The 13695-nt window shown below is 39.9% G+C and overlaps 1 protein-coding gene across 2 annotated transcripts in view; it reads right to left on the reverse strand.

The window, feature by feature from the left end:
* Nucleotides 1–13695, reverse strand: part of DCHS2 (dachsous cadherin-related 2) — a 278660-nt gene that overhangs the window by 108242 nt on the left and 156723 nt on the right. For both annotated transcript variants that reach the window (XM_024731773.1, XM_024731772.1), the window contains exons 4-5: nucleotides 3152–3388; nucleotides 1126–2142 (exon numbers count right to left, since the gene is read on the reverse strand). In XM_024731773.1, the coding sequence (XP_024587541.1) occupies nucleotides 1126–2142; nucleotides 3152–3388 (1254 nt within the window). The remainder of the gene's footprint in view (nucleotides 1–1125; nucleotides 2143–3151; nucleotides 3389–13695) is intronic.

A 13695-nucleotide genomic window follows, 5' to 3' on the forward strand; every position in this document is an offset into this window, starting at 1 on the left:
CTAGGAATGGACACCTGGTCTGAATCTGGACTAACTGTGGGAAAGAGAAGATCATGGGGGAACCGAATGTATATCTCAACTTCTTTCGAAAAACATAAATTACCGAGTGCAGTAGAAAACCTAGAGAACTATCTAACACGTGGAAGTAAAGAGCAAGCCGGACCATCCTGTGCAGCCGGTGCAGTTTGTGCCTTGCTGCGGGGCCCAGCTCAGGACTGAATGGGAGCCGAGATCCAGCTTGCAATCTCAGCGGGCCTTGTGCCCTGGTGTAAAGCTCCATCTGCTGGAGGAAGGGGCACCTTTTCCTAATCCACTCGATAGGTACTTTGAAGGTAATCAGAATTGAATTCAAATTCTGTCCCACTATAGAGCAAGGGGCACCACGTACAAAGGCCACAACATGAATGGTGCCTCCTGGAATTGTACAAAGCGGTGACCTTCTCACTTCTTTCTAGCTCCGTGACCTTGGGCATGTTACTTGAGCTACTCGAGTTTCAGTTTCTCCAACTACATGGTTGCAGTATAAACATAGTTCATTTGTAGGTATTTGCAGGAATTAAAGACTTTGTAAATGTATACAATATAATAACATTTGTATATTTAACTTAACTAATTAAGACATGAAAAAAACCTCAGTGTAAATATTTGCCCTTTCCTATGTTTCCCTCATCAAAATGAGAATGGAGAAATATATCAAAAGAGTGACTTTGAAATCTTAACTTAAAATCTTAAAAAGTGGATTATTCTCTAGTTTTTCACTGATGACATTTATACTTTATAAAATATTATTTGAAAAATTTTAAAGACATCTACAAATGAAAAAGAGTGGTTGGGCGGGGGGTGGTGGAATTAGACTTTACACAAGAATTTATCTAGTCCATTTCTGAGTGTACCTCTAATTCAAAATAAGAACCATATACGGACAGTATGTGGGTGTGAGGCAAGAGAAATATGAATCATTTAAGGGAAAATTCTGTTCAATTTTGACTTCACTTTAAAAATCACAATACTATAATCAAGAAAGATATTTACTAAAAACTGTAATTTTAACTATATGTTTGCTAAAAGATTTGAGTTTTGTCAATTCCAATTTTAAAGGAATAAGTGCAAGCTACAAAATGCTACCTGTATTAGGATTCATCTTGAAGAATTTTCCATCAGACAAAAGGAAATATGACAGCTGTCCATTCTTTCCCGAGTCTCTGTCAATTGCTGTAATTTTGCCTATTACCCCTTGGGGAACAGGACTCTCCTTGACTTTCAGAAACAAGACATCATGCAAGAAGGTAGGGGAATTGTCATTCTCATCCAGGACATGAACAATTACTGAAGTGCTCACATTTTGTGACATTCTGTCCTCCGGGATCCAGGCAAACACTCTAAAATTATATGTTTGTGTGGATTCATAGTCGAGCTGTCGCCGCAAATAAATCCAACCCGTGTAAGGATGGATGCCAAACGCAGCCGAGTCTGGGCCAGACTCCAGCGAGTACAGGAGCTGCGGGGGTGTGTGCTGTGGGCCAAACTGGCAGGCCTGGATTTTCAGGACCGGGGTCATCAGTGAGAGGGACTCACTAACTTCCGCTTGATAGACCAAATGCTCAAAAGTTAAAGACGGGTTTTGCTCTTGCTTTTCAATAATGACCGTCAGCACTAACAGGGATGCCTGAGGAGGAACGCCGAGATCCTGGGCCATGAGGGTCAGAGTGCACTCCTGGGGCCCAGTGCCTGCCAGGCTCTCGTTGAGGTACACCACACCAAGCCCCGAGTCAACGGAAAAGATGCTCGGGCTCTGACTGGCAATGGCATAGCGGATGACCCCGTTGGGCCCGCTGTCTTTGTCTGTTGCACGGGCGTGGTACAAGGCTGTGCCAGTCATTGTGCTCTGGGATATCGTAACCCCATCGGAGGCTTTGTGAAACACTGGGCGGTTGTCATTGACATCGATGACAGTTATGTTGACCTCTGTGCTGCTGCAGGCGGCAGAGCTGCCGAGCTGTGCCTGGATGGTGAGCACAACCACGGGCTGTGTTTCGTGATCCAGAGGCTTCTGGGTTCGAATGGTGCCCAGCCATGGGTGAATAAAGAACTTTCCATCCAGATCACCAGAGGAGATCCTATAAAGAATTGGCTCTGAGGAATCTGAAAAGGAAAAAAAAAAAAAAAAATAGCAAAATGAAAAGAGAAAGCAATCACTTTATGCCAAAAGAATGTACCTACTGGAAACAGAACTGAAAGCATTAATGTATATCACATCCACAGAGAATATGATGCAATGTCTCACATTTTCCTCAGCTCTCCAAAGCCTGTTGATAAGTGGACACATGGTTTCAGATGTATTAGTGGACAAAAGTAATGTCCAATGGACAAGGCGCAAGCCACGAGTTTCACCATCTTCCTTACCTCTTCTTGTATTAAGTAAAAGGGAAAGGTATTCAGAAAATAATGTGGATGCCTGTTTTACTGTCTGTTTTATATATTTGAGGAAGCAAAGTCAAGTTTACACTGGTGTTTCTCTATGATATCTACCAATAAAAGGAAAATACCCTCCCTAAAATTTAAGGAAAGGAGAGAAGATGGGTTAGGGTTACGGAGCATGACAAGATCTTTGGACAAGTAATTCACTTCTATGAATTTTTCTTGCAGAGAAATCTGTACAAGTCATATAAGGATATTTGCTTGAGTAGCATTTGGACTAGCAAAAATGATTGTAAATCATTCAAATTGATAGCAAAAGGGAAATGTTTAAATAAATACTATGCAACTTCTAATTTTAATGAGACGGAATGATGTCCAGTTACTTGGAAAACTGTCCACAATATACAAAGCGGGGAAAAGTGGTCATTGTAGAACAACAAAGATAGTTGCATGTATTTTCATTAAACAATTTTTGGAAGTGTGTGTGTGTGTGTGTGTGTGTGTGTGTGGGCACGCGCGCTTTGAAGAATGGGTTAAAAGTACCTGCTACTTTTGTGATTAGAAAAACAAAGTAGGATAAAAATAATGTTGAAAGAACAAAGAACAAGCCATAGATTGTATGGTCTCAATTCTTGCATGGAGAAAAGGAAAGATTTATTCAAGACTGTACAACCTAAGAAAATATAGAAAATGTTCCAGTAATGGATTTCAATGCAGCATAAGAAGTACTTACTCAAGGGCTCTTTTGCTTTCACTGTCCCCACAGGACTGTCTTCAGGCACATCTTCATAAACTGAGAAAGTATACTTAGGCCTTTCAAATTCAGTGGGTGCCAGAGTTGTCTGAAGAATGTGTATGGTGACTTCAGCATTAGTGACAGATGTGAGCCCACCACCATCTCGAGCACAGACCATCAGCAAAAGTGTGGTGGATTCCAAATGACTGAGAGTTGATGTTAAGTAAATAATCCCTGGGTAGGGGAAGGAGAGAATTAAAAACCAGATAACATGCAATAAATACTGATGAGCCATAGTAACACCTGATCTGTTAATGCTACTATGATGGTTAATTTTATGTGTCCACTTGACTGGACCATGGCGTGCCCAAATATTCAGTGAAACATTATGCTGCATGTTTCTGTGAGGGTGTTTTTGGGTGAGATTAACCCAAATGGATAGACTGAGTCAAGCATATTGGCCTCCCTGCTGTGGGTGGGCCTCATCCAATCAGTTGAAGGCCTGACTAGAAGAACAAAAGGGCTGGTCCTCCTCCAAGTAAGAGAGAGTCCTCCTGCCGGACTCTGTTAGACTTGGGACATTGGTTTTTTCCCTTCCTTTGGAATTGAACTGAAACATCCTGGCTCCACCTGAGTCTTGAGACTGCCAGCCTTCAACCTTGAGCTACACCATTGGTTCTCTGGATCCTGAGTTTACCAACTCACCTGCAGATCTTGGGGCCTGTTAATCTCCATAATCACAGGACTAATTCCTTACAATAAATCTCTTTATATTTATCTTTATATGTCTTTATATTTATATATCTCCTGTTGGTTCCATTTCTCTGGAGAACCTTGATACATCTACTTTCCAATCAAAGAACTTGAGCATATTTGCAAAATGATGGTCCAAATTCTGTCAAGTAAGCAATATTTCCAGAGCTTAAATATTAGACATCTTGGAAGTATATCAATTCACCAGAAAAACAAAAACTGTTGCCTTTGTTAGGCCTTCCTACCATATCAGCAGCCCAGGATGATGGACTAGCAGAGTATACCCCGTAATCCAATGTAGTCTAAGCTAATGCAGGGTTGTTGGGTGATCACAATCTACCCAGGCACCAGGACCCTAAATCTACAGATGAAATTAAAGTTTTATCTTCTGGGGTATTTGCCATTTGTCCTGAACAAGATCATGGAGTGCAGCACTTTTTTTCAAGGAACTCCATTTTTTTTTGTTATTGATGAGAGGGTATAATATCAATGGCTGTGGGTAGGAAAACTTCAAAAATGTTAAAACCATGGGGATCAGCTAGGCTTATACACAGAGTGTTTGTGAGAGGAGAAGGTCTTAATGGATAAGTTGGGGAGAGATCCAGTAATGCTGAGAAAACCAATCATTTAATATGGCTAACACCACCCATTGGTGTGTTAGTGTGAAAACATGAAAATAGATAACCAACTTAGAAATGAAAATGTTAGTTGTAGTTAACAAAAAAGAAAAACAGACAAACTTTTAAATGAATTTACAAACAAATAAATGTGGCTGAACTGTATGGAATCTATCACAACACAATTGGCCGTAAGTATTAGTTAAATGAAGGACTACTGCAGTTTTGCCAGTTTATGAGAAGCTTGCAAAAACATCAGAATTGTCAGTTTTCTAGGCATAAAAAAGGTGACACCCATTTGATTTCTTTCTTTTTTTAAATCAAATCTTCCCTCTTATAACTCCAATTCCTTGTTCCTATTTCTATTAGAAATTTAGTGAATCTGTCTTATTTCTCCTTAGCAAACACATCATCAATAACCAAAGCCAAATATCTCATCAGACCTGCTCCAGGCACAGCATCCCCATTTTCTTATCTGACATGATTTTACGTCATTTCTCTTGCAGTTCCTTTCTCCTGAACATTCTCCAAGTTGATCCAGGAACACATGGTTCCAGATAACAATATGACTATAACAAAGAAGAGTATAAACATTCTTTATTGGAATACTTATAAAATACTAATGTAACCAAGTATTATCACACCCACTTTTAGCAGCCGTGTTAAAATCGGGGTTCACACTGATTTGCTGGTCCACCAAAGCACTCAATACTCATCACACTAATTTCTAAGTCAGGTCTTTCCCTTCCGTTATTGAGTAGCTTCAGAATTCTTCTTATTAAAGTCTTGGCTTGATTAAAAAATAAAACTCAAATAATGCAAAAGTGTCTGTCTACAGAAGAAAATGAAAAGTCTCTCTACCCCAATAACCCCCCACTCCCTGGGCACAGAGTCTTCTAGAGTTAACTCAATTTTAATTATTGAGACTTTTTTAAGAGTTTTATTTTCCACTCTTGATGATTATGACAATGAAAAGATTAATGCCTGCCTCAACTAGACCATAAGCTGGTCTTCCTGCCTTCAGAATGACTCCTTCAAACCATTCTTCATACTTGTATTAGGATAGTCTCCCTAAAATCCAAATCTCGGCCTATCAGTGCTTCCCCCAGTTTTCAGGGGAAGTTCAAATGCTTTATCGTAATAACCAAGCCACTCAATTAGCGCTTTTGCATCTCTGTGGCCCCATCTCACCATTCTCTCGGTACAGGACATTTTGCTCTTGGCACAGTCAACTCTTTCTAATTTCCAGAATAGATCTTGCTCTTCCCTTTGGATTGCTGCATCCCCTTCCTGGAATAACTTCATCTTCTCTGACAATGATTTCTACTCATGTTTTAAGGCACAGCTCAACTTTCACCTGGCGCAGATGACCTTCTCTTACCTTCCACTCTCTTTCAGAGACCACTCTTCCAGGATCTCACAGTGGCCTGAGTACATGTGCCTATCATACATTTACTACATTGTACTTTAATGGTTTTTGTCTTTCTTATTTATTCATTAGTTTACTCCATGGTTTATAAATAAAATCAAAAAACAACATTTTGAAAATATATAAACAACAATTTAGTATACATAATAACTGAAGAGTTCTGTAACTAAGATGAAAAAATACAGGTAAGCCAAAAGTTAGGGTAGCAGTGGATAAGGGCAGATAACTCAGATAAGAAAGAGTAAAGTATTAATAAATATGATAATGCTCAAACTCATTAAAAATAACAAATGCAAAATAAAAATAATTACCTCTTGTTTTCACCTCTAATGTTTGCTAAAACTTTTAAGTTATATTATGTAGGGTTAATAAAGGGTGTGGTATGGATGTACACTGTCCAAAAGGCACTTTTGGCAATATTTATCTAACAGTAACTTGTTCATGTTCAAAACCTAGAAATCTACCCTCAGATCACCTTTGAGAAGGCACAGTGAGGGTGGTGCTTACCACCCAAGGGTGACTGCAAGACCACTGTGGCTGATGGTGGTACTTCTGAGGGGAATGATTCTCATATACAGGAAAATGAGAAGCTGATAATTAGATACATCAGTGACGTTTCTGAATAAAGAGAGACAAAGATAAAATCTTATAGCAGCAACAAGAGAAGAAAAACTGAGAACATATAAAGGAACAATTCTTTGACAACAGACTTCTCAATGGCAACAACAGAGGTCAGAAGTTAATGAAGTAATATTGTGAAAGTTACAGAAGAAAACAACTGCCTACCTAGAATTTTCTACTCAGATAAGTTATTTTTTTTAATGTATTTATTTATTTTTGGCCGCACTGGGTCTTTGTTGCTGGACACGGGCTTTCTCTAGTTGCAGTGAGCGGGGATTACTCTTCATTGCGGTGTGTGAGCTTCTCATTGTGGTGTTTTCTTTTGTTGCAGAGCACGGGCTCTAGCTGCGCGAGCTCTGTAGTTGTGGCGCACGGGCTTAGTTGCTCCGCGGCATGTGGGACTAGGGCTCGAAACTGTGTCACCTGCACTGGTGGCTCTTAACCACTGAGCCACCAGGGAAGCCCCAGGTAAACTATCTTACAGGAGGAACGTTGAATCAGTCAGGGTTCTCCAGAGAAGCAAAAACGAATAGTTGAAATAGATAGATAGAGACAGAGACAGAGATGGGGGGAGAGAAGATAGACAGGGAAAGAGGGGGATAAGGAAAGAGAAAGGGAGAGACAGGGAAAGAGAGAAGAGAGAGAGACATTTATTTTGAGGAATTGGCTCATGTGGGGGTCGGTCAGTCTGGAATTTGTAGGGCTGGCTGGAAGGCTAGAAATTTCTACAGGAGTCAATGTCACAGCCTTGAGTTGGAAAGCAGTCTAGAGGTAGAATTACTTCTTCCTGGGAGGACATCAGTCTTTTCTCTTAAGACCTTCAACTGATCAGAGAAGGCCCACTCACATTATGGAAGATTATTTGCTTTGCCCAAATACTACTGAGTTACATGTTAATCATATCTAAAAAACACCTTTACAACAATATCTAGACTGGTGTTTGACCAAAAATTAGGTACCATAGCCTAGCCAAGTTGACACATAAAATCAACTATCACAAGCATAAAATAAGACCAAGACAGTTAGATAATTTACTTCTTACAAACTATCACTGAAAGAATTACTAAAGGGAACAACTGTTTTCTGATACTAAATACAATGACCAACCCTCCCCTTGAAAGCAAGTGCTGCAAAAAAATAAAAATATAACCTCTTAAATACATTTTAAAAATTGACAGTAAAGAAGTTAAAAAATTAAGTGATGTCAGGAACACAGAGCATATGCAGCATACTGATTTAGCTTTGGCCTTCAGTGTATTTACCAAACCCTAGTGTACTTGAACTTTTCTTTTAATGATTTTGTGGAACTCTGGGGGCAGAAGACAAGACCAGGGTCCTTGGGGATGGGAGCAGGTTGGAGAGGGAGAGTCTTGCAGGACTTCCACCAATAAAATTAGATCCACAAAACTTTCAGTGTAAGAGGGAGCTAGAAATAAAACCCTGCCTCCCCAGTGAAAATTTATGACTTGAAACCTGGTGTAGAACAGAGGGGTAAAAATTTCCTTTGAGAATTCTTAAACATAAGCCAAACTTCACACTAGTTTGTAGCCTATATTCACAGTACAGGATGATGTGAAATTTCTTTTTACCTATTTTGATTTATTTTGTATGGCCACCTGTTCTTTTCCTGCCCCTACGTGAAAATTCAGGAAGCTCCTACCACCTCCACAATCACTAGCAACCAATTAAAGTTCTTTCTGTGACCTTAAGTCACAAAACAGTCTCAATTTAATAACTAGAATATAAATGTCTTTAGAAGAACCAAAGTATAAACTTGAGTTAAAGTTCAGGTGGGGAAAAGAATCTGAAAAAGAATGAATATATGTATGTATGACTGAATCACTATGCTGTACACCTGAAACTAACACATGATTGTAAAGCAACTCTACTCCAATAAAATTAAAAATAAATAAATAAATAGGTATAATTTAAGGCAAAAAATAAATAAATAAAGGTCAGGTGGAGCACATGCTCCAGTCAGAAGTCGCTGGCTGCTTCTCTCTCTCTTCCTCATATTGCTAATATGAGTTTCTGAACCATCTCGGTGCACCTGGGGGGAAAGGAGGGGATGGGAGAGGATTGGGAACATTCTCACTGGACAGGCACCATCGCACTGATGTAGCGTCAGTGCTCTTCCGCCTGGGCAGCTGTTTAGAAACCACCTTCTATCACTAGTGTTTTTGTGGCTTTTTTTGAGAAACCTTCCATCTTCTAATCTGAGGCTACCTTAACAGACGTAACCATATCCCTCTTCAGACTGTTCACTTACTGCTTCCTTGCCTCCTGAAAAGCTAACAACGCTCAGACCTCTCCCTCTGGCCTTAGTGGGCAGGACCTAAAACAGCTCCACACCAGCTGTCTCCACCCCAGAGGACCACGGGCCCCACAAACTCCAGGAACGGCTTATCTTCACCCTAGAAACCCCTCCTTTCTTCCACCGTCCATCATTCCTGCTCTAGATTTTTCAGGTGAGAGACAAACGAGTCTGTTAGCCCCAAACCGCAGGGGTTAATACTCAGTTCTCTGACTGGTGAAGTGCAGGCACCCCACCTGGGGGTAACCCACAAATCCACAGCAGCTCTCTCCAAATTATCAACCCTTTTATCTCCAATTTAGAAACCTTTATACTTCTGACAAGCTGGGTAAAGTTCAGTAGAAAAATCAAACTGCTTTTCAGTTCCCTCCTTTGTAAATAACCCTGCACAGGATCCCTCTGGTATATATCTTAGTAACTCAGCCCTAACTTCCATTTTCATTTCTTGTTACAAATGCTTACTAATCTCCCTCTCCACATCTTCATTTATATTCTTCACTTCTCCTGAATCACTATCGTTCTTCCCCCACTTGCATATCCAAATCTGAGCCCTCCTGTGAGGTTCAGCTCAAGTTCCACGACTACTCTAGATTCTCCCAAGTTCTCTTCTGAAGGTCTGCTCTCCCTGTGGTCCTCATGTCATCAATACGTGGAGTTTACTCTTAGAATTTCTGTTTCATGGAAGACAAATGCAAAGTCACCTTAATGAGACATGAGACAGTGGGAGTCTATGGCTTACACACTTGACTGTACCTGAAATGTATCTTTTAAATGTTCTAACCCAGAGGGTTGACGACGAGTCCAGAAAAAGTAGGTAAAAGAGAGGTAAAAGTTAGGCACACAAATTCAGGCCTAGGCTGTACAAGAGAAGTGGGAACAGCCTTCAGGTATTTCCCTCCCAGTGAACGGCAGAGTAACGCAGAACGCTGTGAGTCAGCAGGCCTTCACAGTTCTGTTCTACTGGCAAGAGCATCTTTATTACGGAGAAGATCCATCCGGTTATTTTAATCTGGTACCACTAAACATTAACATTATCTCATTCCCTTCTTTAAAAATCAACGTTTCTCTGTAAACTTTCCCAGACTGATTTGGCTTTCTCCATAGTGTGCCTGAGCGGAGAAGGCAAGCTGGACACGAAGCCTTAAGAATTCAGTTCCTGTGACAGTTACGTGTTTTCCCTATAACCTGGTAATTGGCATTCAGTTTGATACATCAAAAGAAAGAGCTTGCTTAATGTAAGTCTGAAGATAAAATACTTTAAGTATAGAATGCCATCTGTTGAAGATTCTTAGGAGCCAGACAGCTGGGCTTCTTTTGGTCAAATAACTATACTACAGTGTGTGGTCATACTCTCAATACTTGACCTTCGGAATGTAATTATTGAGTCTGGCCTTCTTCTATATTTTTTTTTCCTATATTTCCACATATGTTTCCATAGTTTTCTGTACTCTGGTCTGGACTGAGTATCTATTTCTTTTCCAGTATTAAACTTTAAAAATTATTGTAATTTCATAATATGATTTTTTAATTTATTTATTATTGAGATATAATTGACTAATACTATTGTATTAGTTTTAGATGTACAACATGATAATTTGATATATGTGTGTATTGTGAACTGATTACGAGAATAAATTTAGTTAACATCCATCACCACACATATTTATAAATTTTTTCCTTGTGATGAGAACTTTTATGATCTACTCTGTTAGCAACTTTCAAATTTACAATATAATATTGTTAACTACAGTCACCATGCTGTACATAAATCCCCAGGATTTATTATCTTATAACTGGAAGTTTGTACCTTTTAACCCCCTTCACCCACGTCACCTGCCCCACTCCACCCCCAGCTCCGGCACCCACCGATCTCTTCTCTGTATATTATATGCGCTATTATTGTCGATTCAGCTGGACTGCAAACTTTCTCGTGGCAACAGCTCCATCTCATTCTTTCCTTTTTTATATCAACAGCCATTTATTGTGTACCATCTACGTTCCAGGAAATGTGCTAGTAACTGGAAAGGCAGTAGGGAGCAAAATAGACTGTGTCTGTAGGGCACAGACATTAATCATATAATCAAAAAATATGTAATTATAATATAAAAAGAAGTTGTGCTAGAATATAAACTGGGACCTGATTTAATGTGCTTGGGGAGGGAATCGTCAGAAAACACCTCCATGAAAAAGTGACCTATAACCTGAGCTCTGAAGGATGAGTTAGGCCATTATCTAGGTGACTATGTGAGTGTGGGAAGAGAAGAGGATAGAGAGCCATCAAATGTTCTGTGCAGAAGGGAAAATGCATGACGTGCCTATGGAGGGAAGCATGGTGGGCTCAGGGAAAGGAGGAGAAGGAGGAAGAAAGAGGAGGAGGAAGAGAAGGGGAAGAAATAGTTGGTGTAAAGAATGAGCACAGGGCTTCCCTGGTGGCGCAGTGGCTGAGAGTCCGCCTGCCGATGCAGGGGACGCGGGTTCGTGCCCCGCTCCGGGAAGAACACACATGCTGCGGAGCGGCTGCGCCCGTGAGCCATGGCCGCTGAGCCTGCGCGTCCGGAGCCTGTGCTCTGCAACGGGAGAGGCTGCAGCAGCGAGAGGCCTGCGTACCGGAAAAAAAAAAAAAAAAAAAAAGAATGAGAACAAAGATTAAAGAGAATTACTGGAGCTCAGGCCACAGGAGAAAGGAGGGCAGGTCATGAAGCGCCTGGGAGACCATAACAAGGATTTGGTCTCCGGCCAAAGAGCCATGGAAAGTCATCGAAAGATTTTAGACAGGGAGGTGAGATAACCAAATCTGTCTTTCTATAGTTGAACAAGTTCCATCTCATGCCTATATGTATGAATTTTACTAGGCTTCTTCTGAGCCAAGGACTACTTTTTTGGCTTGCAAAGCCAACTTTGTGCAGTGAAACAGTTTCTACTAGAGACCAGTAAGAAGCTAGTGAGTTTCTTTGAATGAACAGTCACCACTTAGAAGAGGAGAGTATTAAGATTAAGTGTGCCCTTCTATATGCGGAATATTTCAAAACATTCACTTCTAAAAACATTCAAGTATAAAGGGGAGCTAGAAAACTCACTTACTTGAATTCAACATTCGTAAATAGACTAAGCTGTCTACTAAAAGCTGATGGGCCAGAAAATGTAGCTGTAAAATATATATATATTACATATTATATATATATATAAAATAAATAATAAAACAGTAAGTAAAATCAATAGCTCTCTTTACCTTTATATTAGCCAGCTTAAGACTTACGACATTATATTTTAAGACTTTAAAGTACAGTGATTATTTGGCTCTCATTTTTTTCATGACACTTGCAAATTATCATTAACCACCAGTTCAGGGGATCAATTTTAACTTTAAAAAATAGATGTTGATTCACTTACAGAGCACTACTTATTTTAAATTTTAGTTACTGTAGTGCTTAGAGCTATACATACTAATTATAATGTGCAATAGTATTTGTCTATGCTATTTATCTTGTCACTTATTTAAATAGAGGAAATTGCTGGGATGAATTTTTTTTTTTTTTTTTTTTTGTGGTACGCGGGCCTCTCACTGTTGTGGCCTCTCCCGTTGTGGAGCACAGGCTCTGGACACGCAGGCTCAGCGGCCATGGCTCAGGGTCCCCGCCGCTCCGTGGCATGTGGGATCTTCCCGGACCGGGGCACGAACCCGTGACCCCTGCATCGGCAGGTGGACTCTCAACCACTGCACCACCAGGGAAGCCCTGGGATGAATTTTTTTAATTGATAGACTAATAAAAGAACTTAAAGACAAAGGTCTTCTCTTAAATCTGATATACAAATAAAAGCATGTTCTTCAACTAATTAAGCAATACTTTTAGAATCAAGCTTCCTAGAAAAGATGGGATACTCTTCACCAAAGTAGTACTTCGTAGTTAGAAAATAACCTATAGGTCATTACTAAAAGTGAAAGCTATGGGATAGTTAAGAACAAAAATAAGGGACTTCCCTGGTGGTGCAGTGGTTAAGAATCCACGTGCCAATGCAGGGGACACGGGTTCGATCCTTGGTCTGGGAAGATCCCACATGCTGTGGAGCAACTAAGCCCATGCGCCGCAACTACCTCCTGAACCTGCGCTCTAGAGCCCTCGAGCCACAACTACTGAGCCTGCGTGCTACAACTACTGAAGCCCGCATGCCTAGAGCCCGTGTTCCCTCAACAAGAGAAGCCACCACAATGAAGAGTAGCCCATGCTTGCTGCAACTAGAGAAAGCCTGAGCACAGCAACAAAGACCCAACACAACCCCAAAAAAATTTTTTTTAAAAAGAACAAAAATAAGTACAAAATCATGACCTTCACCAAACATGGAGTCTGTAATTTTCTCAAAAACAGAGACAGACCAAAACCTATGGGATATCAATATCAATTTCTTATTGATTATTGATATTTATGGTGTCCTTCCTATATTCCTTTTGTGAGAATATAGAAGCTTATTCACCAAATAGATGATATTGTACTCTTTATTTTCCACACAAATCTGGGTAACTGAGCTGCACTGGCTGAAAGGAGTAGGATGAATATTTTGAACTTGTCTATCTCATACTGACAACTAAAACAGTTCTTAAGAAAAATGTACCTATTTTGGAAGATTCCACTGAATTCTATTTATTCAACTGAAAAGAGTAAATAAATCAACAGAATAAGTATTATCTCAAATAGGCTTATATAGGAAGTCACAATGAGAGATCATTTCTATCTTATTTAGTTGAATCAATGGAACTTACATTTATCTTAGCTTTGTCTTTAGTTTTTTTTTAAGAACCATAATCATGGGA

Source organism: Neophocaena asiaeorientalis, unplaced genomic scaffold (genome assembly GCF_003031525.2).
Source record: "Neophocaena asiaeorientalis asiaeorientalis breed wild unplaced genomic scaffold, Neophocaena_asiaeorientalis_V1.1 scaffold938, whole genome shotgun sequence".
NCBI classification, from domain to species: domain Eukaryota; kingdom Metazoa; phylum Chordata; class Mammalia; order Artiodactyla; family Phocoenidae; genus Neophocaena; species Neophocaena asiaeorientalis.